The sequence below is a fragment of the Macaca thibetana genome, chromosome 1 (genome assembly GCF_024542745.1).
Source record: "Macaca thibetana thibetana isolate TM-01 chromosome 1, ASM2454274v1, whole genome shotgun sequence".
NCBI lineage: Eukaryota > Metazoa > Chordata > Mammalia > Primates > Cercopithecidae > Macaca > Macaca thibetana.
The window spans coordinates 8,235,785-8,262,477 of record NC_065578.1 but is presented as its reverse complement, the minus strand read 5'-3'; the positions used below and the strand labels follow the sequence as shown (position 1 = coordinate 8,262,477).

At 51.8% G+C, this 26,693-nt stretch overlaps 1 protein-coding gene across 2 annotated transcripts; it reads left to right on the top strand.

Moving 5' to 3' along the window:
* Positions 1-26,693, top strand: GPR157 (G protein-coupled receptor 157). 2 transcript variants are annotated; one of them, XM_050788823.1, is made up of 4 exons: positions 1-520; positions 17,037-17,250; positions 22,676-22,870; positions 23,710-26,693. In XM_050788823.1, the coding sequence occupies exons 1-4, from the start codon at positions 138-140 to the stop codon at positions 23,923-23,925; spliced, it is 1,008 nt and encodes a 335-aa protein (XP_050644780.1). In that variant the 5' UTR covers positions 1-137; the 3' UTR covers positions 23,926-26,693. The 2 variants fall into 2 exon arrangements, with proteins under 2 accessions (XP_050644780.1, XP_050644783.1); XM_050788826.1 differs by lacking the exon at positions 22,676-22,870 and having other exon boundaries at positions 46-520; positions 23,710-24,147.

Below are 26,693 nucleotides of genomic sequence, written 5' to 3'. Positions count from 1 at the left end.
GGAGCGGCCGGACGCGGGTGGGGCGGGCGCCTAGACGCGAGCCTCGGGCGTCTAGCTGCCCAGACGGCGGCGGCGGTGGCCGCACGCGCGGCCCGGCTTCTGCCCTCGCGGCGCTCTGGCTCTTGGTCCCCCACGCCATGCCGCAGGCCGCGCCGCCCACCGAGCTGGTGCCGTCGGAGCGCACCGTGGTGCTGCTGTCGTGCGCGCTCTCCGCGCTCGGCTCGGGCCTGCTGGTGGCCACGCACGCCCTGTGGCCCGACCTGCGCAGCCGGGCACGGCGCCTGCTGCTCTTCCTGTCGCTGGCCGACCTGCTCTCGGCCGCCTCCTACTTCTACGGAGTGCTGCAGGACTTCGCGGGCCCGTCGTGGGACTGCGTGCTGCAGGGCGCGCTGTCCACCTTCGCCAACACCAGCTCCTTCTTCTGGACCGTAGCCATTGCGTTCTACCTGTATCTCAGCATCGTCCGCGCCTCGCGCGGGCCCCGCACAGACCGCCTGCTTTGGGCCTTCCATGTCGTCAGGTGGGTGGCGGTGGCGCTGCTTTTCCAGTAGCCCCCGACACAGGCCGACCCCTCCCGGTCTTGCCCTCCCAGAGGCCGCGTCTAGTTTGCACCCCCCTACCCACAGCGAGCAGTGCCTGCTGGCGCCCCCGGGGCAGCCCTGGGCCAGCGGGAGGAGGCCAGAACTACCCGAGATTCGCTCCCGAGGGAGCTCCTCTGTGCCTGCCCCAGGGCACAGCCACTTGGGGTACTGGGGTCAGAGTTCGCCCCCAGAGCCGGGCCCTGTTTCCTTGGACGGGGCAGGGGAGGACACTCTGAGCCCCTTGTGACCTGCTTCACTATGTCCTGGCCGTCTCGGCTGCCCATGGGGAAACAGGCTGGGAGACGAGTTGGGTAACTGTCCCGGGCTGGAGAGCCGGCAACTCCTAGTCACACCCCACCACCCCACCCTAAGCCACAGTGAGCTTGGTGCACTCCGCCACTCCCAAGCTGCCCTGTGTCTGCTGTACAGTTTACAAAGGACTGTCCTTTTTATTCTGTCTTTGGTCGTTTCTAAACTCAGGCCCCAGCCTCTTGTATTTCTGTTCTTGGTGATCTTGACTTTCCAGAGTTCAGTTATTCTGAGATTGAGGTCGGGGGCGGAGGGCTGGTCTGGGAGTCTCGGAGTCCTCCTGGAGGCTCTCTGAGAGTGGGGAAGAGCCGAGACCTTACTCTGCGGTTCAAGCATCTTTCACATAAGCCTCGCTGAAGAATGTCAGGTTTTGAAAATCTCTGGGGAATGTCAGGTTTTGAAAATCTCCTGGCGTCCTGTGCTGAACTGTGGGCAGGAATCCTAGGGGCTGTTTTCCTTTTCTCCTACTCCCAGATCAGAGCACCAGATACTGCCCTAATTATAGGTCCTTTCTATTAAAAACTTAAGTGCCTTCCAAGGACTGCGAGCACAGTCAGCACTTTGGCAGAGACAGGTCACCTGGGTGTCACACGGTGAGGCTACAGGGCTGTAAGAGTCGCTTGACCTTCAGTTGTGCACTGAGGCCAGCTGGTTCTTGAGAAACGAAGTGACCTGCTTCTCAGCTGTGCAAGTAAAAACTCTTTGCAACACATCATTCAAACTGTGGCTCAAATGCTGCAGGGCCCCACGGAACAGGGCCCCGCCTTGCTTTCCCGGCAGCATCCCGTCTGACACTGTCTGGGTCCCGTGATGACTTGGCTAGGTGTGGGCAGCGAGTACTCGGGAGATCGCGTGTACTTGAAAGGAGTCGAGGCTGTACCTATCTTTGCAAGAACCTGTTCTCTTTCCCTTCTTGTCTTTAAAAATATTCAACATAGTATATTTTTTAAACGATAACAGAACCTGGTCCAGCTTCTGTGGAAAAGAAGGATTGCCCAACAAACCTGAGTTGGGGGTTTTTCTGTTTGGTTCTCATTAGGGACCCTGTGGGGGTCGCTTGAACCTGGGAGGTCAAGGCTATGGTGAGCTATGACTGCAGACAGAGCAACACCCTGTCTCAAACAAGAAAGAAAAAAAAAAAGAAAGAAAAAAGAAAAGAAAAGCAACTTATTCATCTTGTCTGTTGAATGTGACCTGCCTGCCTCTTAAAAGAAAATAAAATTACCTGTATCCAAGCTAGAGAGGGAGTTTGACAATTTATTCTCTGGAGTTCTCAGCATTCAGACTAGTCTAAGGGAATTGGTTAAACCTGTCTAACAGGTTCATCTGTTGACCTAGATCTTCCTAGACTGTATTGCCAATGACCTTACTAAGGACTCTCCAATGTATTTCCAGTAAAATTTCTTTGGAATATTAGTTTATTGTTTGCAGGATCTATTGATGTGAGAAATACCACCTTCAGGCATAGATACGTGATTATCCACTTTTTAACCATTTCATACTGCTGGAATTCAGTCCTCTTCAAAGCTTTCAGTTTTGGAAAGTATTTTAAAATATGACAACACAAAAGTTGATATCCCTATTCTAATGTGCGTTTAGGAATTCAATTTTTTTAAACCCACAAATATCCTGAAAAATGGACAAAAGACATACTCAAGCAAAATAGTAACAGCAGTTGATAAATATATATCATATACCATTAATATTCAAAGCAGTGTAAGTTATAACAATAAGGTACCATTTCCTCATTTAATTAGGAGGAAAAAAATAGTAAGGCAGGGCTGGGCGTGGTGGCTCATGCCTGTACATCCCAGCACTTTGGGAGACCAAAGTGGGCGGATCATTTGAGGTTAGGAGTTTGAGACCAGCCTGGCCAGCATGGGGAAACCCCATCTCTACTAAAATTGCAAAAATTAGCCAGGCATGGTGATGCATGCCTGTAGTCCCAACTACTCAGGAAGCTGAGGCAGGAGAGTCGCTTGAACCTGGGAAGTGGAGGTTGCAGTGAGCCACAGTCGTGCCACTGCACTCCAGCCTGGGTGGTAGAGCAAGTCTCCATATCAAAAAAAAGTAAGGCAGAATACAAACATGATAAATGCCAGTTTCACTGGCATTTTTCTACAGTATTATTGATGGTGTGAATTGAAATAGTCTTTGTAGAAAGTATTCGGTTCATACCCCTTGATCCAGTAATCCTATTTACCAGAGCCTAGTCTAAGGAGATAATCTAAAATACGTACAAAGCTTTATGTACAAAGCTGCTTGTGAGGCACTTATCATGGTGAGAATTTGGAAGTAACCTCAATGTCCAGCAGTGGGGGAACAGGAAGTTAAGAGTCTACCCTCCCCTTCTGAAATGGTATGCAGCTCTTAGATACTGGTTTTGAATTCTGTAAGTCTTTTTTTTTAATGATATGATACAATGCGAAGTGACAGAAACCATCGCTAAAACTGATTACAGTCACATAAAGGCAGGAGGTTAGAGAGAATCCTGCACACGCACAAGTTCCTAGGAGAGCACCTGCGTGGCCGCCTGGGGCCCCATCATTATACCTACCGTGGCCCCCTTTCCAGAGAGAGGAGGCAGTTTAGACCTCATCCTCAGGAAACCATATTTCAGCATGAGCTGTGTCTAGCCCCTGATGTTTGCAGAGTGCTGTTCCATTCATTAGCCCACTAATCACCAATAACCCAACAGGGCCAGAGGTGGTAGCTCACACCTGTAATCCCAGCACTTTGGGAGGCTGAGGCAGGAGGATCACTTGAGCCCAGGAAGTTGAGGCTTCAGTGAGCCGAGACCACCACTGCACTCCAGTTGGAGTGACAGAGTGAGACCCTGTCTCAAAAAAAAAAAAAAAAAGAAAAGAAAAAGAGGCCGGGCGCAGTGGCTCAAGCCTGTAATCCCAGCACTTTGGGAGGCCGAGGCGGGTGGATCACGAGGTCGGGAGATCGAGACTATCCTGGCTAACATGGTGAAACCCCGTCTCTACTAAAAATACAAAAAAAAAAAAAACTAGCCAGGCGAGGTGGCGGGCGCCTGTAGTCCCAGCTACTCGGAGGCTGAGGCAGGAGAATGGCGTGAACCCGGGAGGCGGAGCTTGCAGTGAGCCGAGATCGGGCCACTGCGCTCCAGCCTGGGTGACACAGCGAGACTCCGTCTCAAAAAAAAAAAAAAAAAAAAAAAAGAGAAAGAAAAAGAAAAAAAAAAGTAACCCAACAGAATGGATGGGTGGGGCGATTACCCTCGTTGCAGATGTGATGGCCCAGAGCTACATAGCTAGTAAGGGAGAGGCTCGGGGTTAGAATCTACTTCTGACCCAGCCCAAGACTCCTTTTAGGAGTCTGTGTTGTCTTTTGGCTGTAACAGTTTTTAAAAACTGAAATACAATTTCAACAATAATTTATTTTTAGGCTGGGCGCGGTGGCTCACGCCAATAGTCCCAGCAGTTTGGGAGGCCAAGGTGGACGGATTACTTGAGCCCAGGAATTTGAGACCAGCCTGGGCAACATGGCGAAATCCTGTCTCTACAAAAAATTTAAAAGATTAGCGGAGCGTGGTAGTGTGCGGCTGTAGTCCCAGCTCCTCAGGAGGCTGAGATGAGAGGATCGCTTGAGCCCAGGAGGCAGAGGTTGCAGTGAGCTGAGATTGCGCCACTGTACTCCAGCCTGGGCGACAGAGCAAGACCCTATCTCAAAAAAATTAAAAAATTATTTTTAGCTTTCCAGATTTCCTAAATGTTACCATATCAGCTTTATCCTCTCCAGTTACTTTTTTCTGAAACCATTTAAGAGTAAGTGACAGGGCCTGGGTGCAGTGGTTTAATCCCAGCATTTTGGGAGCCCAAGGTGGGAAGATCACTTGAGGCCAGGAGACCAGCCTGGCCAGTATACTGAGACCCTGCCTCTACAAAAAAAGGAGAGAGAGAAAAAATTTAAACATAAAATAAGAGTGACATACTCAATACTTCAGTATGTATTTCCAGAAGACAAGCACAATCTCTTACTGAACCGCAGGCATCTACCCAAGCAGGAAATTAATACTGAACAATACTGTTACCTGATTGGTGGACTTTATTGATATGTGTGTGTGTGTGTGTGTGTGTGTGTGTATATGTTTTTGTTTTTGTTTTTTTTTTCCCACCCGAGACAGAGTTTCACTCTTGTTGCCCAGGCTGGAGTACAATGGCGCGATCTCTCGGCTCACTGCAACCTCCACCTCCCACGTTCAAGTGATTCTCCTGCCTCAGCCTTCCAGGTAGCTGGGACTACAGGCATGCGCCACCATGCCTGGCTAATTCGGTATGTTTAGTAGAGATGGGGTTTCACCATGTTGCCCAGGCTGATCTCAAACTCCTGACCTCAAGTGATCCGCCCATGTCAGCCTCCCAAAGTGCTGGGATGACAGGCGTGAGCCACTGTGGCCGGCCTTTGTTGAGATTTTTGTCCATGAACTAACAGTGTCCGTGATAGCAAAGGAAAATCTTGGCTTGTATGTTGACTTAATTTTAATATATGTTTATTTTCCTTACATCTGAAACACTTCTCCCGCCTTTCTTGGTGTTCTATGATGCTGACATTTTTGAAGAGTACAGGCCCGTTATTTTATAGAATGCCTCTCGGTTCAGGTTTGTCTGGTACTTCCTCATAACGGGTTCAGGTTCTGCATTTTTGGCAGGATATCCCAGAAACATGTTTTTCTCGTTGCTTTCTACCTGGTGGCCAGCAACTTGGACGTATTCCCTTACTGGTGATGTTAACTCTGATCACCGGGCTCAGGCGTTATCTGCCAAGTTCCTGCACTGCAAGTTACTAGTTTTCCTTTTGTAGTTAAGAAGTGTCTTGCTGAGAGGCGTTGGTGGCTCGAAACAGCCTGTCACATCTCCAGCTTTCACCCAAGGGTTTTGTGTCCATTGATTCTGACAGCATTTTGAATTTTTTGGCGGCAGTTGCTTTTTTTTTTTTTTTTTTTTTTTTTTGAGACAGAGTCTCACCCTGTTGCCCAGGCTGGAGTGCAGTGGCACAGTCTCGGCTCATTGCAAGCTCTGCCGCCTGGGTTCCTGCCGTTCTCCTGCCTCAGCCTCCCGAGTAGGTGGGACTACAGGCGCCCGCCACCACGCCCGGCTAATTTTTCTTTTTTTTCGCATTTTTAGTAGAGATGGGGTTTCAACGTGTTAGCCAGGATGGTCTTGATCTCCTGACCTTGTGATCCGCCTGCCTTGGCCTCCCAGAGTGCTGGGATTACAGGTGTGAGCCACTGTGCCTGGCCGGCAGTTGCTTTTTTAAGGTTGTGTGAGATACTCAGTGTTCAGGGGAAGTCCCTGTGTTTGAGAAGTCCCTTTCTACTGTGTCTTGGCTGGTGAGGCGGCTGCCACAGACGTCCCATCTTTGACTTTCATGCGGTGTGCCTGAGTGGCTGTGTGTTTACCACGCCCACCTGAGGGAGGCCGGAGCTGCTGGGAGGGGTCATTTCTCCGCCTCCCATATAAGGGGACCTCCTTTCCAAGAGCGGCGCAGCCCTTCCTCCCCGCACGGTGGTGGGTGCCTGCGTGATGCCAGATCGGGGTCAGCAGGGGCGAGGTGACCACCCGCTCCACCAGGACCTCTATGGTGCCAGGCATCAGCTGTGTGACCTGTGAGCATGGGGGGGCAGCTAAAGGGTCGGGGCAGCTCATTTGGGGGTCAGAAGGAAGGGTCCTGGCCGACCGGGTTTTCCTCGGGCGTCTCTGAGTTTCTTCTGGCCCCGCCAAGCTAAAGGTGGGTGTGGGTATGACTCCAGCAGGGTCCAGCCCCTGTGCCTCTCACACACATGTTCATCCACCCTTTGGAGTTTGCTTAGGGTTACAGAGGAAGCAAGAGTCTGTGACCCCCATGTTTACTATAAAAACCCTGCTCTGGGGGGAGCGGGAAGTCCCAATGTAGCAAAAAGGGGAAACCTGGGCCTGGAGCTGGAAGGTTCTCGGAGTTCTCTAATTTGTTTTTTGTTTGTTTTGAGATGGAGTCTCGCTCTGTCACCCAGGCTGGAGTGAAGTGGCACGATCTCGGCTCACTGCAACCTCCACTTCCCAGGTTCAAGCCATTCTCCTGCCTCAGCCACCCAACTAGCTGGGAATACAGGCACACACCACCATGTCTGTCTAATTTTTTTGTATTTTTAGTAGAGATGGGGTTTCACCATGTTGGCCAGGCTGGTCTCGAACTCCTGACCTCAAATGATCCACTTTCCTCGGCCTCCCAAAGTGCTGGGATTACAGGTATGAGCCACCACACCTTTTTTTTTTTTTTTTTTTTTTTTTGAGACAGAGTCTCACTCTGTCGCCCAGACTGGAGTGCAGTGGTGTGATCTCTACTCACGACAGCCTCTACCTCCCAGGTTCAAGTGATTCTTCTGCCTCAGCCTCCCAAGTAGCTGGGATCACAGGCGTGCACCATCACACCCGGCTAATTTTTGTATTTTTAGTAAGGACGGGATTTCACCATGTTGGCCAGGCTGGTCTCGAACTCCTGACCTCACGTGATCCACCCGCCTCGGCCTCCCAAAGTGCTGGGATTATAGGTGTAAGCCACTACACCCGGCCTGAGTTCTCTAATTTGAAATGAGCTCACCGTGGCACTGCAAGGACGAGCCAGTGGCAGAGCTGGCCCATCTCCCCAGGCAGTGGCATCTGAATGAGGGATGGATGCAGTGGCCACATCCATGTATATATCCAAAATAACAATCATTGAACTGGTTTCGTTATTCCCCATAAGTTTTCTGAGGTGACTGGTGAAGGTGGCAGTGCTGCCCTGTGTGCAGCAGGAAGCCCATGGCAGGGGCCTGAGCACCAGCAACTTGGCAGGAGGTGTGAGAGCTCAGGCTGCCCCTTGACCTTCAGCCGAGCTGCCCATCCCTGAGCTGAGGGCTACAGACAGTAGCACTAGGGCATGAGTGTGTATCTGAGAGTTCCTTTGGACATTCCTCTCCCCTTCTGCAGGGTGACCTTGTGGTGGCCTGGCCCAGTGGCTGACTCCCTGAACTTCTCCCAAGTCCCTGACCCTCTGCCCCTGGAGCTGGACAATAAGTGTCCATTATTCTCAGGGAAGAAACCTCCTCCAGGCAGCCTCTCACCAGGCCTCACTCCCTACGGCTGGGCTTCCCCCAGCCCTGCTGTGTCCTGAGGTTTTTAAACTGGCATATTGTTGCACAAGAGTTTGGTTCTCAAAGCATTTTCTGAGTTATGTTAACATCCCCAGGCCTCATGGTACCTACACCAGGCATGGTGTGTTTGGCCCAGAGAAGAGGCCTGCTTGTTTTCCCCCAGCAGGTGCCAGCCCCCAGAGATCTGTAGGAAGGATGAGGTTTGAGGTGGGGAAAAGGTACAGGAATCCCAGGGTTGGAGCTGGTGATTGAGCAGACCCTGCTTTGAGCCCGCTTCAGTCTAACCTCTGACTCCTTCCGGGCAGCGGGGATGGCGTTCTAAGGGTCTTTGAAAACCAGTGGGCCGCTTTTCAGTATAACTGTGCATTTGTGTGTGAAGTGGAAATGTGTCTCCCTGTCTGCAGGTGTCCCCACCCTGACTCTGGTGGGGACAGGTTCCAGAACCACGCAACTGAAGATCCCCAGTTGGGCAGGGCTGGGAACTCCCAAGGACCCGCTCTGAAAGGCAGGGAAGCCGAGAGCATTGCTGTCCTGGGGACAAGTGGCCTGGTCTGACTGACACTAGGCCGGCGGGGAATTCAGGTCTCGCAGGTGGTTTTTTCACTGCTTGGCTAATCCCCGGCAGTACTTCCACTTCCTTTCTCTGGAGGACATTTAAAAACAAAAGGTGTCGAGTTCCAAAAAGGGCTAAGCTCCTGACAAGTATGAATGGCTTTTTGTCGGTTTCTCCTCCATGAGCTGGTGGAGGGTCCTGGCCCAGCTTTGCCAATCTGGGCATTGTGGGGGTAGGGAGTTTCCAAGTCATCCGTGACCTGTAAGACTGGGGGCCCTAGGAGCTGGGATGGTACCCGCTGCCGGGACACGTGTCTCTTCTGTCTAGTCTGTAGAAAACCTCTGCAGTGTTTACTCAGGCTTCCCTAACAAAGTACCACAGCCTGGGGGCTTAGACAACAGAAATTTATTTTCTCACAGTTTTGGAGGCTGAAGTGCAAGGTCCAGGTGAGGGCAGGACTGGTTCTCTCTGAGGCCTCTCTCCTTGGCATGTATATGGCCATCTTCTCCTTGGGTCTTCCATTGGTCTTCCCTCTGTAAAGATCTGTGTGCTCATCACTTCTTGTTTTTGTTGCTGTTGTTTGTTTTTTTGTTTTAAGACGGTCATGGCCGGGCATTGTGGCTCACGTCTGTAATCCCAGCACTTTGGGAGGCTGAGGCGGGCGGATCACCTGAGGTCAGGAGTACAAGAACAGTCTGGCCAACATGGTGAAACCCTGTCTCTACTAAAAATACAAAAATTAGCCGGCTATAATGGTGGGTGCCTGTGATCCCAGCTATTTGGGAGGCTGAGGCAGGAGAATCGCCTGAACCTGGGAGGCGGAGGTTGCAGTGAGCTGAGACCACGCCACTGCACTCCAGCCTGGAGACAGAGTGACATTCCATCTAAAAAAAAAAAAAAAAAAAAGAAAAGAAAAGACAGGGTCTCACTCTCATCCAGTCTAGAGTGCAGTGGCACAGTCACAGCTCACTATAGCCTCAACCTCCTGGGTTCAAGCAGTTCTCCCGCCTCAGCCTCCTGAGTAGCTGGGACTTCAGGTGTGTGCCACCACACCCGGCTAATTTCTATGTTTTTTTTTGTAGAGACAGGGTCTCACTTTGTTGCCCAGGCTGGTCTCAAACTCCTGGGCTCGGGCGATCCTTTGGTCTCCCAGAGTGCTGGGATTATGGGTGTGAGCCACCATGCCTGGCCTTTCCTCTTATAAGTTATGACAGCAGAGTCACATTAGGTTAGGTTCCACTCTGTTGACTGCATTTTAACTTAATCACCTCTTGAAAGACCCCGTCTCTCAAATACACTCACATTCTGAGGTTCTTGGGATTAGGACTTCAACAGATGAAATTTGTAGGGGACGCAGTTGAACCCTTAACAGCCTCTGAGTAGGGAGGAAGCCGACTTGGAGTCTGGCTTTTGTTTCTAGGCAAATACAAGTTGGAGCTGGGGCCTGGACACCTCTGGGAGAAGCTTGTGGTGCCCCTGCCACATCAGAGTTACACTCAAGTTACAGAGTTACCTTCCTCCATCCAGGCAGGCTCAGCCTGGCCTCCTCCCAGCCTGAGAGTCACAGGTTGAGAGAGGAGGGGCCTTATTGGTCACCTGTTCTAACCCACATCCCCACCTTGCACCCCCACCCAGCACCTGTCATGGCACCCCCTAAACATGGGCACTCACCTTCTCTCGGTGGAAGCTGCCTATTCAGCCCCCGGGTTTAGGATTGGGCAGGACCCCGCCCATTCCTCCGGCATCTAACCACTTCTCCACCACCAGGTCCTCTTCAAGACTTTTTAACCATTTGAGGATAGCTCAAGGCCCAGCGTCTCTTCACATGCTCCTGAGGTGCCCTGGCACTGGTGCCAGCCTGCCAGTCTCAGGTTTAGAATGTGGGCTGCATATGGCCACTCACAGGCAGACAGCAGCAGCCATTGGCTGTTCTGAGCCACCCACATCTGAGCAGCAGGACGACCCCTCCAACCACATGAATTTCTAGGTTGTAATCAACTAAATCCCTTGGTCTTTTTCATGTGTGCAGTTATTAAGCCCTGTGTTACTTGTTCTGGCTTTATTTTTTGGGGGTGGTGGCTTCCCTTATGAAGGAGGGAAAAACTGTTAGGTGTTACATGTCAGTACGGTGGGTTTTTTTTGTTGTTTTTTTGTTTTTTTGAGACGGAGTCCCACTCTGTCACCCAGGCTGGAGTGGGACTCCGTCTCAAAAAAACCAATCTTGGCTTACTGCAAGCACGATCTCGGCTTACTGCAACCTCCACTTCCCAGGTTCAAGTGATTCTCCTGCCTCAGCTTCTCCAGTAGCTGGGATTACAGGTGCCCGCCACTACAGCTGGCTAATTTTTTGTGTTTTTAGTAGAGGTGGGGTTTCGTCATGTTGGCCAGGCTGGTCTCAAACTTCTGACTTCAGGTGACCTGCCCACCTCGGTCTCCCAAAGTGCTGGGATTGCAGGCATGAGCCACCGTGCGTGCCTACATGTCAGAACTGCAATACGCATTTCTAGAAAGCAGGATTTATGCCACACATGTGTTTGTGGAGCACCTATCAGATTTAGACTACCTGCAGCTCGGAATGGCCCCCTGGCTGGAGAACTGCTCTGTTTATCCTTCTGAGAGTTCCAGAAACACCAACTTTCTCCTTACCCTGTAGTCAGGAACCCAGAGCACTGTCAGCTCCTTATCGTTTTCATCCTACGTCTGGTGGTGTCGTGGAGCCAGTTTGAGAGACACGATTGTTACATTTTAGGGAGTTTTGTGAGCTGATTGTTAGATACGACCAGTACTAAAAACTAGATTATATTAAAAACAAAGCTGGGCCTGGGGCTCCTGTCCGTAGTCGTAGCTCCTTGGGAGGCTGAGACAGGAGGATCACTTGAGAAAACATAGTGAGATCCCATCTTAAAAAATAATAGACTGGGCATGGCGGCTCATGTCTGTAATCCCAGCACTTTGAAAGGCCAGGGTGAGAAGATCACTTGAAGCCAGGAGTTTAAGACCAGCCTGGGCAATAAAGCAAGACTTTGTCTCTACAAAAAGCAAAAAATAAGCCAGGCATGGTGGCATGTGTCTGTAGTACCCCCTACTCTGGAGGTTGAGGTGAGAGGATTACTTGAGCCCGAGATTTGGAGGCTGCAGTGAGCCATGATTGTGCTACTGCACTCCAGTCTGGGCAACAGAGCAAGACCCTGTCTCTGTCTCTAAAATAATAATGGTGGTTTTTTTTTCCGAGATGGAGTCTCGCTCTGTCACCCAGGCTGGAGTGCAGTGGCACAATCTCGGCTCACTGCAACCTCCACCTCCCTGGTTCAATTGATTCTCCTACCTTAGCCTCCTGAGTAGCTGGGATTACAGGCATGCGCCACTATGCCCAGATAATTTTTTGGATTTTCAGTAGAGACGGGGTTTCACCATGTTGGTCAGGGTGGTCTTGAACTCCTGACCTCGTGATCCGCCCGCCTAGGCCTCCCAAAGTGCTGGGAATAATAAAATAAAAATTTAAAAAGCCATAAATATTCAAAGCTCATCATGTGATAGCTATTTTACTCTTTACACACTTGAGGTTGTTGCATCTATTAAATCTGTATGGTGAAAATACTATTTAATGGTGTGCTGCGTGCATCTGTTTCCAACTACACGTGTTGGTGGCTGGAAATTGGCCATGGTGGAAGTATTTACACATGGAAGTTGGCAAAGACTACAAATCAAGGCTTGATGGCTTGATTTATTGCTTTGTTGATTGTGTAGAGCAGAGGTCAGCAAAGTTTTCCTGTAAAGTAAGTGTTTTCAGCTTTTTGGGCCATGCAGCCTCAGTTGTAACTGCTCAACTCTGCCTGAAAACAGCGGTAGACAATCTGTAAATGACTGAGTGTGGCTGTGTTGCAATAAAACTTTATCTAAAAAAAACAAACAGTGGGCCAGATTTGGCCTGAGAGCCATAGTTTGCTGGACCCCTGATCTAGACTTAAAAAAGTAATGGAGAAGACGTTAAAGGTATAGATTAAACTTAAGTGTTACTCATCTCTGAGCTTAAGAAGACATGGCAGCTGTGTTGGGGCAGGCAGAAAAGCCAGTATGGAAAGAAGAGATGAGAAGAGACAGGATCATGAAGCAGAAAAAAATTGAGGAAACACTCTCCCAGTGTGGAGGGAAGAAAACTCGTACCTGATTCAACCAAGAAGTTGCTCATGTCACTAGTTGGTGACAACGTATGTTCTGTTTTCTATTTCTTCCTTATTTCATTTTCATCTTGTTAAGGGAAATGAAAGCATCAATTAACTTCATGCCACGGAGCTCTCTCATTTGCTGATTGCATCCACAGGTTGGCAAAATCCAGGGTTTGGCTGAAATCAACAAAAGCATTCTGTGAGAATCAGTTGGCTGCATGGAATGGACGATAAAGAAGGAGTATTATTATTATTTATAAATTGTATGCTTCACATCCTGCGGGTGAAATTTATACATTTCTATGTGTTTGTGTAAACATGCATACATGCACACCTGCATACGTCTTTGTTTTTCTGGAGAGCCAGCTGTGAAATGTTCCCAACACACCATTGTCCATGCCTGTACATGAGTCAGTCTGGCCCAGCCTGCTTTGCAGGATCATTGGACCATTCCACTCTCTTCATTCCCACCGGCTCCCTGATTCTACCTCTTACCTCCTCTCACTTAAATACCACTCCCGCCCCGGCAGCTTCTGGCCCTCACACAGCTGCTCCTCCTGTGTGTTCAAACAACCCCTCCCTGTTGATCAGGCCCACATTCTTATATTCTTTTTTTTTTTTTTTGAGACGGAGTCTCGCTCTGTCGCCCGGGCTGGAGTGCAGTGGCCGGATCTCAGCTCACTGCAAGCTCCGCCTCCCGGGTTTACGCCATTCTCTTGCCTCAGCCTCCCGAGTAGCTGGGACTACAGGCGCCCACCACCTCGCCCGGCTAGTTTTTTGTATTTTTTAGTAGAGACGGGGTTTCACCGTGTTAGCCAGGATGGTCTCGATCTCCTGACCTCGTGATCCGCCCGACTCGGCCTCCCAAAGTGCTGGGATTACAGGCTTGAGCCACCGCGCCCGGCCTCTTTTTTTTTTTTTTTAGACGGAGTTGCGCTCTGTCACCCAGGCTGGAGTGCAGTGGCACAATCTCAGCTCACTGCAACCCCTGCCTCCCGGGTTCAAATGATTCTCTTGCCTCAGCCTCCTGAGTAGCTGGGATTACAGGTGTGCACTACCACGCCCAGCTAATTTAAACCCACATTCTTAACCCTTTCAAAACCCACTGCCTATTTGACCTTCCCTTTGGTTATTTCCCAGCACAAACTCAGTATCACAGAAGAAATGTACCGCTGTGTAGCTTTAGTACTGCAACCCTAAAGTTACAGAGTGTGGGTCTGTGTGGTCCCCCGGTTTCCCATAAGGCTTGTCGGGGATGTAGAGGGAGCCCAAAGGAGTGATGTGCCGACTGTGACCCTCCCAGGCCCAACTCAGAGGGGAATCCCCTATTTGAGTGACCCCAGCCCCCTCCAGGGAGACTGTTCCTACATACAGTGCTCACCCCCTTCCCAGAATTCCTTAGCGGAATCCTGCAACTGTAAAGTAATGAGAAATAGCACATTATGACTGGAGGATTGGCTTGGTGGCACTTTAAAGGCCACTTGCTTTTTTTTTTTTTGAGACAGAGTCTCACTTCGTCATCCAGGCTGGAGTGCAGTGGCACAATCTCAGCTCACTGCAACCTCCACCTCCTGGATTCAAGGGATTCTCGTGCCTCAGCCTCCCACTAAGCTGGGATTACAGGGATGCACTACCACACCCGGCTAATTTTTGTATTTTTGGTAGAGACGAGTTTCACCATGTTGGCCAGGCTGGTCTCGAACTCCTGACCTCAGGTGGTCCACCTGTCTCAGCCTCCCAGAGTCCTGGGATTCAGTCATGAGCCACCTCGTCCCGCCCGTCATGAGTTTTAAAATAACCCTTTCTTACCTTTTATGGGTGGGGTTTTTTTAATTGGTTTTTGTTTTTGTTTTTGTTTTTGTTTTTTTTTTGAGATGGGTCTTGCTCTGTCGCCCAGGCCGGAGTGCAGTGGCGTGATCTCGGCTCACAACCTCTGCCTCGCAGGTTCAAGTGATTCTTCTGCCCCAGGCTCCCAAGTAGCTGGGATTACAGGCACGCGCCACCACGCCCAGCTAATTTTTGTACTTTTAGTGGAGACGGGGTTTCACTATGTTGGGCAGGCTGGTCTCAAACCCCTGACCCCAAGTGTTCCGCCCACCTTGGCCTCCCAAAGTGTTGGGATTACAGGCGTGAGCTACCGTGCCTGGCCTTTTGTGGTCTTTTTGCTCCAGTGTCTCTGTGACTGCCAACAGGACACGCTGCCTCCTGCCACCGAGGCCACTGAGGGTGACGTGACTCTGCCATCAGCACTCCTGCCCCTCCCTACAGAGGCCAGTGGGGACTGGAGAGCGCTGCAGAGGGGATGGTTGGCCAGAGCCCCTCTGTTCTGGAAGCATCCTGCATGAGGCCTTCCCAGTCCCAGGGAACTGACTTTTCCCTGTCATCTTCGTCCCTGCCCTGCCTCCTCTGCCAGCCCTGCAGCATTTGGGAGAACCCCTTGAAGCACAATTCTCCTGGCCTCATTCTGGCCTCAGATTCACGTTGAATTTTGATCTCATAGTTATCATAGTATCATTCCTGTTTACCTAAGGCTTTGCCCTCCAGGCACCTGACTTAGGACAGGGGTACTGTGTCTTCTTCCTCGGACAAACCAGACGGGCCCAACGCAGCACCAGTGTCTGCACCACAGGCCTGAACCCTGGGACAGCAGAACGTGACAACAGTCATGACAGCAGCAAACACTCACATACCTGCCTGGCCATGTGCTCTGTACACACATGTATTTGTTTATTCTCGTAACGACCCTACAATGACACCCTGCAGTCACTGTGGTCATCCACACTTTGCAGAGAACCTGGCGTGTTGAGGCTAAATAACTTTCCCGAGCAGGGGCAGAGCTGGGACTTGGATCCAGCCCACTACACTGAAATCCAAGCTCTTAACCACCCCACTGGCTGCCTCTCTCAGGAACCCTGTAGCCTTTGTGTGCTCCATTGCTGTGTAAGGAACAGTCTGGTTCAGGGACTACAGGGAAGGGGCCTACCCCTGGCTGTGTGGCTGGCTGTGGGAGAGCACTCTAGAAAACTGCGCCTGGGCCGGACATGGTGGCTCACGCCTATAATCCCAGCACTTTGGGAGGCTGAGGCAGGTGGATCACCTAAGGTCAGGAGTTCGAGACCAGGCTGGCCAACATGGTGAATCCCTGTCTCTACTAGAAATACAAAAATTAGCTGGGCGTGGTGGTGCACGCCTGTAATCTCAGCTACTTGGGAGGCTGAGGCAGGAGAATCGCTTGAACCCAGGAGGTGGAGGTTGCAGTGAACTGAGATTGTGCCATTGCACTCCAGCCTGGGTGACAGAGCGAGACTCTATCTCAAAAAAAGAAAAAAGATAACTGAGCCCAACACTGCCCTTGGAGGGGCCCCTACCTGAGCTTTATGCTTTCAGAGGTCCCCGTTGACCCTTGCCAGGTTCCATTCCCTGCCATTGCGTAAGAAGTCCTCAAGGCCGAAGGGACGTGCTGCTCAAAGCTCACGTTCCCCCTCCTAGAGCCGGCCGAAGGTAAGCAGAACCCTGGAATTCCCCGCCCAGGCAACCCTAAGCCCCTGACGTGTGCACCTCTAGACCCAAGGGCTGACCAAGGGGTGCTGATGGTTTGTGGCACATTTGCACAAGCATGGACAGGTGTTCACACGCTGGTGCCCAAGGCTTCCCAGAACAGAAACCAGACAGGCCCCACGCAGCACCAGTGTCTGCACCACGGGCCTGAACCCTGGGACAGCAGGACGTGACTCACAGCAGTCATGACAGCAGCAAACACACACACACCTGCCTGGCCATGTGCTCTGTACACACATGTATACAAAACTTTTTTCTTTTTTTGAGATGGAGTCTTGCTCTGTCACCCAGGCTGGAGCACAATGGCACAATCTCAGCTTACTGCAACCTCTACCTCCTGGGTTCAAAAGATTCTCCTGCCTCAGCCTCCCAAGTAGCTGAGATTACAGGCGTGCACCACCACACTCAGCTAATTTTAGTAGAGACAGGGTTTCACCATGTTGGCCAGCCTGGTCTCGAACTCTGTACACACGTGTATGAAAAAGCAGCTGGGCACACGCTGGGAGCTGGCTGTCCCACATCACTCCATTCTAATGCCAGTCCCTGAAGAATTCTAAAGTAGAGCCAGACTCCTGGGGCAACACCTATCCCTTATTTTCCAGGGCTACTGTGCCATCCGGGCTCCGGAGAGCACCATTCCCTTTCTGAAGGGCGTCCTTTGTCATTTTGTGAGGGCTGACATTGCTGGGAGCCATGGCCTGACCCCAATGCCTCTTTCTCTCCTCCTTCCTCAGCTGGGGGATCCCGCTGGTCATCACTGTGGCAGCCGTCGCCCTGAAGAAGATTGGCTACGATGCCTCGGACGTGTCTGTGGGCTGGTGCTGGATTGACTTAGAGGCCAAGGACCACGTCCTGTGGATGCTGCTGACGGGGAAGCTGTGGGAGATGCTGGCATACATATTGCTGCCCTTGCTGTACCTCCTGGTCCGGAAGCACATCAACAGAGCGGTAGGCGCTGCCCTCAGAACTCAGGGCCCTCCTCATGGCCTCTATGCCCAGGTGCAAGGCCTGGCATTGAGTTTGACCACCCGAGGGGACAGGCTGCGTCTCTGGGGACAGAACCAGTGATGGGCCGGAGGGGACCAGGCACTTACTGTGCACCAGATACCATGCAACACGCTGTATTACACGGATCGTGCATCGGTTCCCGCTGCCCCATTAGGAGCCGAGTCCTTTTGCTCCTTTGTAGATAAGGAAAGGGAGGCTTAGCTGATTAAGGGCCTGCCGGGGCGCAGGGCTCCTGCGGACAGGGCTGCCGTGTCCTCGGTCACAGCCCTCTCCTGCCCCCTGGTGGACGGCCTGTAGTGGCTGCTTAAACTTGAGAAATTTAGCTAAAAGGGGAGGATGGACCCAGGACCGGGCTGCCCCAGGGAAGGGAGGACTGTGGAATTTCACAATCAATGATGCAAATAACTCACCTAACTTTGCTTAGTGATTTATTATATCCTAAATGGCAGAGTTTTCCAGAATTCAGAAATCAGTAGGCTGGGCTGGCTGGAGAGCCTGGGAAAGCATGGCTTTCCTCTGACACCTTGGCCCAGTTCCTCCTTGTTCCTGCCTCCCAGTCTGCATATGTGAACTAGGGGCTTCCTCTTGGCCACAAGCAAACGCCTGCAAAAGGCCACAGATTAACCCATTCATTGATCCACTCGACCACTCATACCGTATGTTACTTTAGTTTTGTTTATTTATTTTTTGACAGGGTCTTGCTCTGTCGCCCAGGTTGGAGTACAGTGGCACCATCTTGGCTCACTGCAACCTCTGCCTCCCAGGTTCAAGTGATTCTCCTGCCTCAGTCTCCCGAGTAGCTGGGATTATAGGCACGTGCCACCATGCCCAGCTAATTTTTGTACTTTTAGTAGAGACGGGGTTTCACCATGTTGGCCAGGCTGGTCTCGAACTCTTGACCTCAAGTGATCTGCCTGCCTCAGCCTCCCAAAGTGCTGGGATTACAGGTGTGAGCCACCGTGCCCAGCCTCATTCAGTATGTTTTTACTGAGCATCTACTAGCACCAAACTGTGTATAGCATGGGGGTTTATCTTGAGGACTCGGACATGGATCTCGCCCTCCCGGAGTGAGGCAGAAGTGCAAGTAACTACAGGCAAAGATTCAATGTGAGGAGTGGCTGGGGCAGTAAGATAGGTCCAGAGGAAATGCTCTAAATTCAGACTTCCGGGCTCATCCTGCAGGCTTGCTGGTGTGAGTTCCTGTGTTTCTTTTTGCCCTCTGAGTTTTCAGGGCTGAAATTGTAGGAGAGTGTGTACCCATCTTGTAGGCCATTCTGTCCACCCAGCAGCCATTTCTGAGCCAGGATGCACCTTGCAGCTGTGGCCATCTGGACACCTAATCCCCGCCCTCCACTCCCATTGTGTCTTCTCGCATCAAGACCTCTAGTTTTCTCTTCTTTTTACTTGGAAATTTAACCAGTTCTCACCCGCCCTAGACCCTTCTTCTGCCTCAGTTGGACTCCTTGCTGGAGATGGCTGTGGGACTTCCCAATTGGTCTGAAATCCTTTTTGGACTGGGCACGGTGGCTCATGCCCATGATCCCAACACTTTTTGGGGCCGAGGTGGGTGGATCACGTGAGGTCAGGAGTTCCAGACCAGCGTGGCCAACATAGTGAAACCTCATCTCTACCAAAAATACAAAAATTAGCTGGATATAGTGGCACACGCCTGTAGTCCCAGCTACTCAGGAGACTGAAGTGGGAGAATCGCTTGAACCCAAGAGATGGAGGTTGCAGTGAGCCGAGATTGCGCCTTTGTACTCCAGCCTGAGTGACAGAGTGAGACTCCACCTCAAAAAAAAAAATTAAAATTAAAATTAAGGCTGGGCGCAGTGGCTCACACCTATAATCCCAGCACTTTGGGAGGCCGAGGTGGGTGGATCACCTGAGGTCAGGAGTTCGAGACCAGCCTGGCCAACGTGGTGAAACCCCGTCTATGATAAAAATATAAAAGTTAGCCAGGCATGGTGGCAGGTGCCTGTAATCCCAGCTACTCAGGAGGCTGAGGCAGGAGAATCACTTGAATCCAACAGGCAGAGATTGCAGTGAGCCGAGATTGTATCATCGTACGCCAGCCTGGGCGACAGAGCAAGACTCCATCTCAAAAAAAAAAAAAAAAAAAATAGCTGGTGTGCTGGTGCATGCCTATAGTCCTGGCTACTTGAGAGGCTGAGACAGTGAGGCAGGAGGATCGCTTGAGCCTGGGAGTTCACTGTATTCCAGCCTGGGTGGCAGAGTGATTCCTGTCTCAAAAAAAAAAAAAAAAAAGAAATCCTCTTTTGTCTTCTTATAGCCTTTTATTAACTGTTGGTCTCCTGCCTGGGTGATGGATGCCCTTCTCACCTCCTCTTCTTTTCCACTGCCCTGGGAAGTTTCCGGGACCCCGATGAAGGCTCCCAGGCGTTCCGCCAGGCCCTGCCCAGGACTCTCCTCTACAGATGCCCTTTGTGTGTCTTTCTTTCTGCCTTTCCTTTGGCAGGGCAGGAAGCCTGCGGGGCTGAGGCTGACCCCTGCGGGTGACAATGGGTCCTCTTTTCCAAATCAGCAAGTGTTTCAGAAAAACGGGGTAGCAGTGGGCAGGGAGCTGAGAATGTGCTAGTTGCCTCTAGCTAGGAAAGAGCCAAGAGTCGGTGAGCTGGGACAGGCACCGCTAGGAGCAGACTGCAGCCAAGCTAGTGGGCAGTTCGTGCAGCAGTCCCACCCTGTAGCTCCCGTACTTGTTTCGGAGGGGTGCAGCAGGAAGTCCAGCTCACTGGGCTGCTGCTAAAAGCCATAGGAGGAGGAGGAGGAGGAGGAAGGCTCTGAGCAGGTGAGTTGCAGAAGCTTGGGGGCTCAGAGATGCCACGATGCACCAGTGACTCCACAGGACACCAGGTGCTGGCAGAAAACCTTGGGCACTTCCCCTCCCCTGGGCCTTCAGCGTCCCAGGCACAGGACCAGCTCAAAAATGCATTTTTTGTTTTCGAGGCAGGGTCTCACTGTGTTTCCAGGCTGCAGTGCAGTGGCACGATCTTGGCTCACTGCAACCTCCACCTCTGGATTCAAGCTGTTCTTCCACCTCAGCCTCCCGAGTAGCTGGGACTACAGATGTGTGCCACCACACCTGGCTAATTCTGTTTTTGTTTTTAAGGCAGAGTCTTGCTCTGTTGCCCAAGTTGGAGTGTAGTGGCAAATCTCAGCTCACTGTAACCTCTGCCTCCCGGGTTCAAGCAATTCTCATGCCTCAGCCTCCCAAGTAGCTGGAACCACAAGCATGCGCCACCATGCCTGGCTAATTTTTTTGTATTTTTAGTAGAGACAGGTTTCACCATTTTGGCTAGCCTGGTCTTGAACTCCTGGCCTCAAGTGATCCACCTACCTTGGCCTCCCAAAGTGCTGGGATTACAGGCGTGAGCCACCGTGCCTAGCCTAGTTTTGTATTTTTAGTAGAGACGGGGTTTCACCATGTTGGCCAGGCTGGTCTTGAACACCTGGCCTCAAGTGATCTGCCCACCTCAGCCTCGCAAAGTGCTGGGACTACAGGCATGAGCCACTGCTCCTGGTCAATGCCCAGCTAATTTTTAAATTTTTTGTAGAGACAGTGTCTCACTCTGCTGCCCAGGTTACTCTCAAATTTCTGGGCTCAAGCGATCCTCCTGTCTTGACCTCCAAAAGTGCTGTGATTTCAGGCATGAGCCACCACTCCCGGCCAAAAAAAGCACATCTTCATTATGAGTAGTTTCATCTATTTTTACAAATTCAGCTTTGATCTGGAAGGAATCTCCTCCTTCCTCTCATGAAAGACATTCTCTAGGAGGAGGAAAGCCAAGACTGGCTCAAGATCACGTTTTTGTTCTCCTCCTGGAGAGGTGGGTGGGCGGGGGGCACAGCAGGCCCTCCCTGTGCAGGGAAGGGGCTTGCATTCTGGAGGGGAGGACGATGATAAGCAGTAAGCCGGAGGAACAAGGATGAATGATGTCCTGGGACTGAGGGTGAGACAAACTATGGGAAACAGACTAAAATAAAGAGCGGAACGTGAGGATGGGACTATCTAGGAAGTGCCTGTGTAGTTATTTATTTATTTATTTATTTATTTTCTTATTTATTTTTGAGCTGGAGTTTTGCTGTTGCCCAGGCTGGAGCACAGTGGCACGATCTCGGCTCACTGAACCTCCATCTTCCAGGTTCAAGCGATTCTCCTGCCTCAGCCTCCCAAGTAGCTGGGATTACAGGCATGTGCCACCAGGCCCAGCTAATTTTTGTATTTTTAGTACAGATGGGGTTTCACCATGTTGGCCAGGCTGGTCTCGAACTCCTGACTTCAAGCAATTTGCCCGCCTCGGCCTCCCAAAGTGCTGGGATTCCAGGCATGAGCCTTCATGTCCGGCCTCTGTGCAGTTTAAATAGGGGCATCAGGCCTTATCCAGAAGGTGCTGCTTAAGCAAAGTCTTGAAGTGGGCAAGGGGGGAGCCCCAGGGACAGATGGAGATGGGCATTCCAGAGCAAGGGAGCAGCCAGTGCGGAGCCCTGGGGTGTGGGTGCTGTGCGTCTGCAGTATAACAAGGAGGTCGATGTGGCTGCAGGGTTGACCTCGCTGTGACCATAAGGGTTGACCTCGCTGTGACCATAAGGAGCGTGTGGAGTGGGGAGCACTGAAGAGCTCCGAGTGGAGGACTCGCTGGAGCAGACCGGTTTTCAAGCAGCCCTGCTGCTTCTGTGCTGAGAATGGACCGCAGTGGGGAGCAGGACGGGGTGACAGGGCGGAGGAGGGAGCCCATCCAGAGAAGCGGTGACACAGCCTGGACACGGGGCAGTGGCAGAAGGTGGCAGAAGTACCCAGAGTCTGGATCTGTTTTGAAGTTAGAAGTCGGCACGGTGGCGGCTCATACCTGTAATCCCAGCACTTTGCGAGGCTGAGGCAGGAGGATTGCTTGAGTTCAGGAGTTTGAGATCAGCCTGGGCAATATAGTGAGACCGTGTATCTATTTTAAACAAACAAAGAGGGCCACAGGACTTGCTGGGGTCGGATGTGGGCTGTGGGACAAAGAAAGGGCTCAAAGCAGAGCCCCAAGGCTTTGGCCTAGGCAGCTGGAAAGCTGTTGTTTCCATGAGCTGACACCAGGAAGGGAGCATTGGCCTCAGGGGTCAAGATCTGTCTTCTGTCTTGGACCTGAGCTGTTTCAGATGACTTTGAGACCTCCACATGGAGATGGGGACTGGGCGGAGGATCTAGCAGTCAGGGGTCAGGAAAAGGATCCGGGCTCCACCGCCCATCTCCCCTACCTCCCTGAGCTAGTTCAGGTCCCTGGGAAGACCTGGGCACCCCGGGTGGATGTGACGGGAGGGTGCCCATCCGCTCAGGTCTGCCTTCGCTGTCCCCACACAGCACATGGCGCTCTCTGAGTACCGGCCCATCCTCTCCGAGGAGCACCGCCTGCCGCGCCGCTGCTCCGTGGCGGACAAGAAGCTGGTGCTCATCCCGCTCATCTTCATCTGCCTCCGGGTCTGGAGCACTGTGCGGTTCGTGCTGACCCTCTGTGACTCCCCCGCGGTGCAGACGCCGGTGCTGGTCGTTCTGCATGTAGGTCTGCCCTCCCTGGCCCTTGTTGTCATCCCGGCCCCCAGAGGAGGCACAGCCTGATTCCTTCCCGCAGCACAGTGGCTGCACCCCAGTGTCGGCCAAGGCACAGCTGCAGGGAGGGAACTTGGCCCCACTGTGCTGTGCCTTCCTCTCTGCCCGAGACAGGACCTTGAAGAGAGGAGACAGAGTGGGATCAGTGTGGTCTGGGGTGGGGAGGTGCTCACCAGTGGCCTAGGAGTAGCCCCAGGAGAGTTGACTGCTCCTGGGTCCTTCCCAGCCCAGAAGATCTGGAGCCCTGCTGGAGGCCCACTGCCAAGGTCATCCCAGATCAGCCATGGCAGGGAGGATGGGGGGAGGTGCTGGGGTACACAGCACTTCCCAGCCACCCCATGTGTGTGCATGTGTGTGCATGTGTGTGTGTGTGTGTGTGTGTTTCTCAGCCATTTCTCTTTTTTAGGGGGGGCTCAGGGACAGAGTCTGGCTCTATCACCCAGGTTGGAGTATGGTGGTGGGATCTCGGCTCACTGCAATTTCCACCTCCTGGGTTCAAGCGATTCTCCTGTGTCAGCCTCCTTGTTGCTGGGACTACAGGTGCACACCACCACGCCCAGCTAATTTTTGTATTTTCAGTAGAGACAGGGTTTCACCATGTTGGCCAGGCTGGTCTTCAACTCCTGACCTCAAGTGATCTGCCTGCCTCGGCCTCCCAAAGGGCTGGGATTACAGGCGTGAGCCACCGTGCCCAGCCTAGCCATTTCTCTTAATTGGAAGAATTAAGAGAACATGTGTTTCTGAGACCAACTCCAGCCCCATGCTCACAGCTCCTTTTCTCCTGACAGGGTATCGGGAACACGTTTCAGGGAGGTGCCAACTGCATCATGTTCGTCCTCTGCACCCGCGCCGTCCGAACCCGGCTCTTCTCTCTCTGTTGCTGGTGCTGCTCTTCTCAGCCTCCCACCAAGAGCCCGGCCGGCACTCCCAAGGCGCCCACGCCCTCCAAGCCAGGAGAGTCTCAGGAATTCCAAGGGACCCCAGGGGAACTTCCAAGCACCTGAGCTTTTGTCCTTTCTAGTTCTGTGCATAGGTGCCGCCTTCCTGGGGGTGGGCGCTTCTGTGCATCCCTGCTGCAGGGGCAGAAGTGCATGTCTGCTGCACCGGAAGCCCCGGGTATTGATGCTCTCGGCTCCACTGGGAGAGCAGCCGCCAACTCAGCTTCTTCTACCTCCTGGATCCTCAGGCAGCAAGTTCCACCTGTACCAGTGTCCTGGCGCACTGGGGTGGGCGTTCATCTGCATAAGGGTAGCAGTGAGATTCAGGGAAACCAGTGGTCCATGACTGCAGCCACGGGGCCTCCACCCAGTGGACCTTGGTGTCCTGAGGGCCACACAGCACTGCACAGCACTGTTTACAATTTGAGGGATCCACACCTGTGCACCTGTCTTCCGTGTGATTAAATAAGCTGTCGGGGGCCCCAGAGATGTGTCCCCATCCAGACATCATGGTGTTGAGACATCATGGTCCGGGTGTTGAGATTCTCTGGAGAGCCCAGCTTTCCTTGGAAAGTTTGCTCAACAGAGGAACCAGCTGCCATTCACCGGGTTGAAGGTTCCCCTGAGGTTGCGTGGTGGTCACCAGGGGTGGGCACAGCCCAGCACAGCTGCTTAGGGACAGCAGCCTCCCTGCGCCTCCTGGCCTCGCCCTCTGTGGGCTGCTAACCCTTGCTGTAGCTTGGGTTTGAGTGTCAAGCACAGGCCAGAATCCACACTCCTGCCCCCACCTGTCAATCACTTCAGACACAGGTTCCCTCCTTCCGATTCCAAGGCTGGAACAAGGGCAGGAAGAGGCGTCTCAGGGAACCCCTGAAGACCCCACTGTCCCCCCAGCTCCTTTCTTATAATCCTCCTGTTCTTGGGGAGACCAAAGTGGGTGAGCGGGGAGGGATTCTGGCTTATTTACTTCTTAGTTTAGTTTTTTGTAAGTTAAAGTGGCCGGAGAGATGAGTAATCCAAATATGATTCCTCAGGCCGGGCACAGTGACTCCCACCTGTAATCCCAGCACTTTGGGAGGCCGAGGCGGGCAGATCACCTGAGGTCAGGAGTTCGAGACCAACCTGGCCAACATGGTGAAACCCGCTCTCTAATAAAAATACAAAAATTAGCCAGGCTTGGTGATGCGCACCTGTAATACCAGGTACTTGGGAGGCTGATGCAGGAGAATCGCTTAAATCCGGGAGGTGGAGGTTGCGGTGAGCCAAGACCACGCCATTGCACTCCAGCCTGGGCAACAAGAGTGAACTCGGTCTCAAACAAACATTCCTCCCTGAAGGTGAAGGTTTTAAGATTGAGATTCAGCTTTTTGTTTTGTTTTGTTTTTTGAGAAGGAGCCTCATTCTTTCGCCTAGAGCTTATGTGGTGGTGCGTGCCTGTAGTCCCCACTACTCAGGAGGCTGAGGCGGGAGGATCCCTTGAGCCCAGGAGTTTGAGGCTTCAGTGAGCTGGGATGGCACCACTGCCACTCTAGCCTGGGAAACAGCAGGACACTGTCTCTGGAAAAAAAAAAAAAAAAGGATTCCAAAGGATTCGGCTGTTTTGGTATTCAGTTGGGGTAAGTGGCGGCATGGATCATGGAGCAATTATTTACATTTAAAAGAAAAGAATTGAAAGTAAGCACTTGTATCTCTATTTTTATTCTGTGGCTCTTCCACAAACGCTTTTGTCTTATTTCAGAAAAAGCTGCTCTGTTCAGTCACAGGAGCCATTGGCAAAGAATGGGAAGTGGAGATGCTACCTCCAGGGGCTTGGCGAGAGAAAGTACAGCTTTACCTGTGATAAGTGGTTTCCCTTGGAATCCATTGGAACTCGACAAAGCATGCTTTTCTGAGCTTAGTAAAATGGTTCTGGATCAAAACCGAAGTCACATTGTGCTGCTGATCCCTGTTTGACTCTCAAAACCAAAATCTGTATCAGGAAAGGAATAATCATTTAGCAGACTGAGTCCAAAATGCTGATTTTTGGTTTCCTGTGAAAATGGATTTCTGTTTCTTTTTTTTTTGAAATGGAGTTTCACTGTGTTGCCCAGGCTGGAGTGCAGGGGTGTGATTTTGACTCACTGCAACCACTGCCTCCAGGGTTCAAGCAATTCTCCTGCCTCTCAATTCCAAGCTGCTGGGATTACAGGCACCTGTCACCATGCTTGGCTAATTTTTTTGTGTTTTTAGTAGAGATGGGTTTTCACCATGTTGGTCAGGCTGGTCTCGAACTCCTGACTTCCACCTCAGCCTCCCAAAGTGCTGGGATTGCAGGCATGAGCCACTGTGCCTGTCCAAGAAAACAGATTTCTTGATGGAAATTAGCGAGACAAACATCCCCTTAGGATTGAAAGAGAGCTCTGGGCTGCTCCAGGGAAAGCCACTCGGCAGAGATAGCCTCTGTAAGTGAATTCTGGACTCCCCTAAGGACATTACAGCAAATCTCTGGGTATGTCTCTGGTAAAGACCCTCACTGGAGCTTCTAGAAGGCAGCAAAAATTCAGGAATTTGCTTGCGGCAAAAGAGAACATGATTTACAGAGAAAAGAGAAAAGACAATACTAGGACACAGAGGAATAGTGTTAGAATCAACCCTGCTCAGCAGGGGCCTCCAGAGCCCTCCCTGCTGTACCCAAGCCAGGGCTGAGACGTGACTCCCCAAACGGGCTGGCCATGGTCAGGAAAGGCCTGTAGAGGGAGCTGAGGGCTCAGAAAACACCTGCTCTGGGTGCCTGGGCTCAAGTTCTCATTCCGTTTCTTTGATGCCACTGGCCACTCTATCTGCTTCTGTAAAAA

Bases quoted from the DNA above. Each gene is read 5' to 3' on its own strand.
- GPR157 (XM_050788823.1), top strand. From the start codon at position 138: ATGCCGCAGGCCGCGCCGCCCACCGAGCTGGTGCCGTCGGAGCGCACC. The intron at 521-17,036 runs GTGGGTGGCGGT...CTCCTTCCTCAG, and splicing joins TGGGCCTTCCATGTCGTCAG to CTGGGGGATCCCGCTGGTCA. The intron at 17,251-22,675 runs GTAGGCGCTGCC...GTCCCCACACAG, and splicing joins GGAAGCACATCAACAGAGCG to CACATGGCGCTCTCTGAGTA.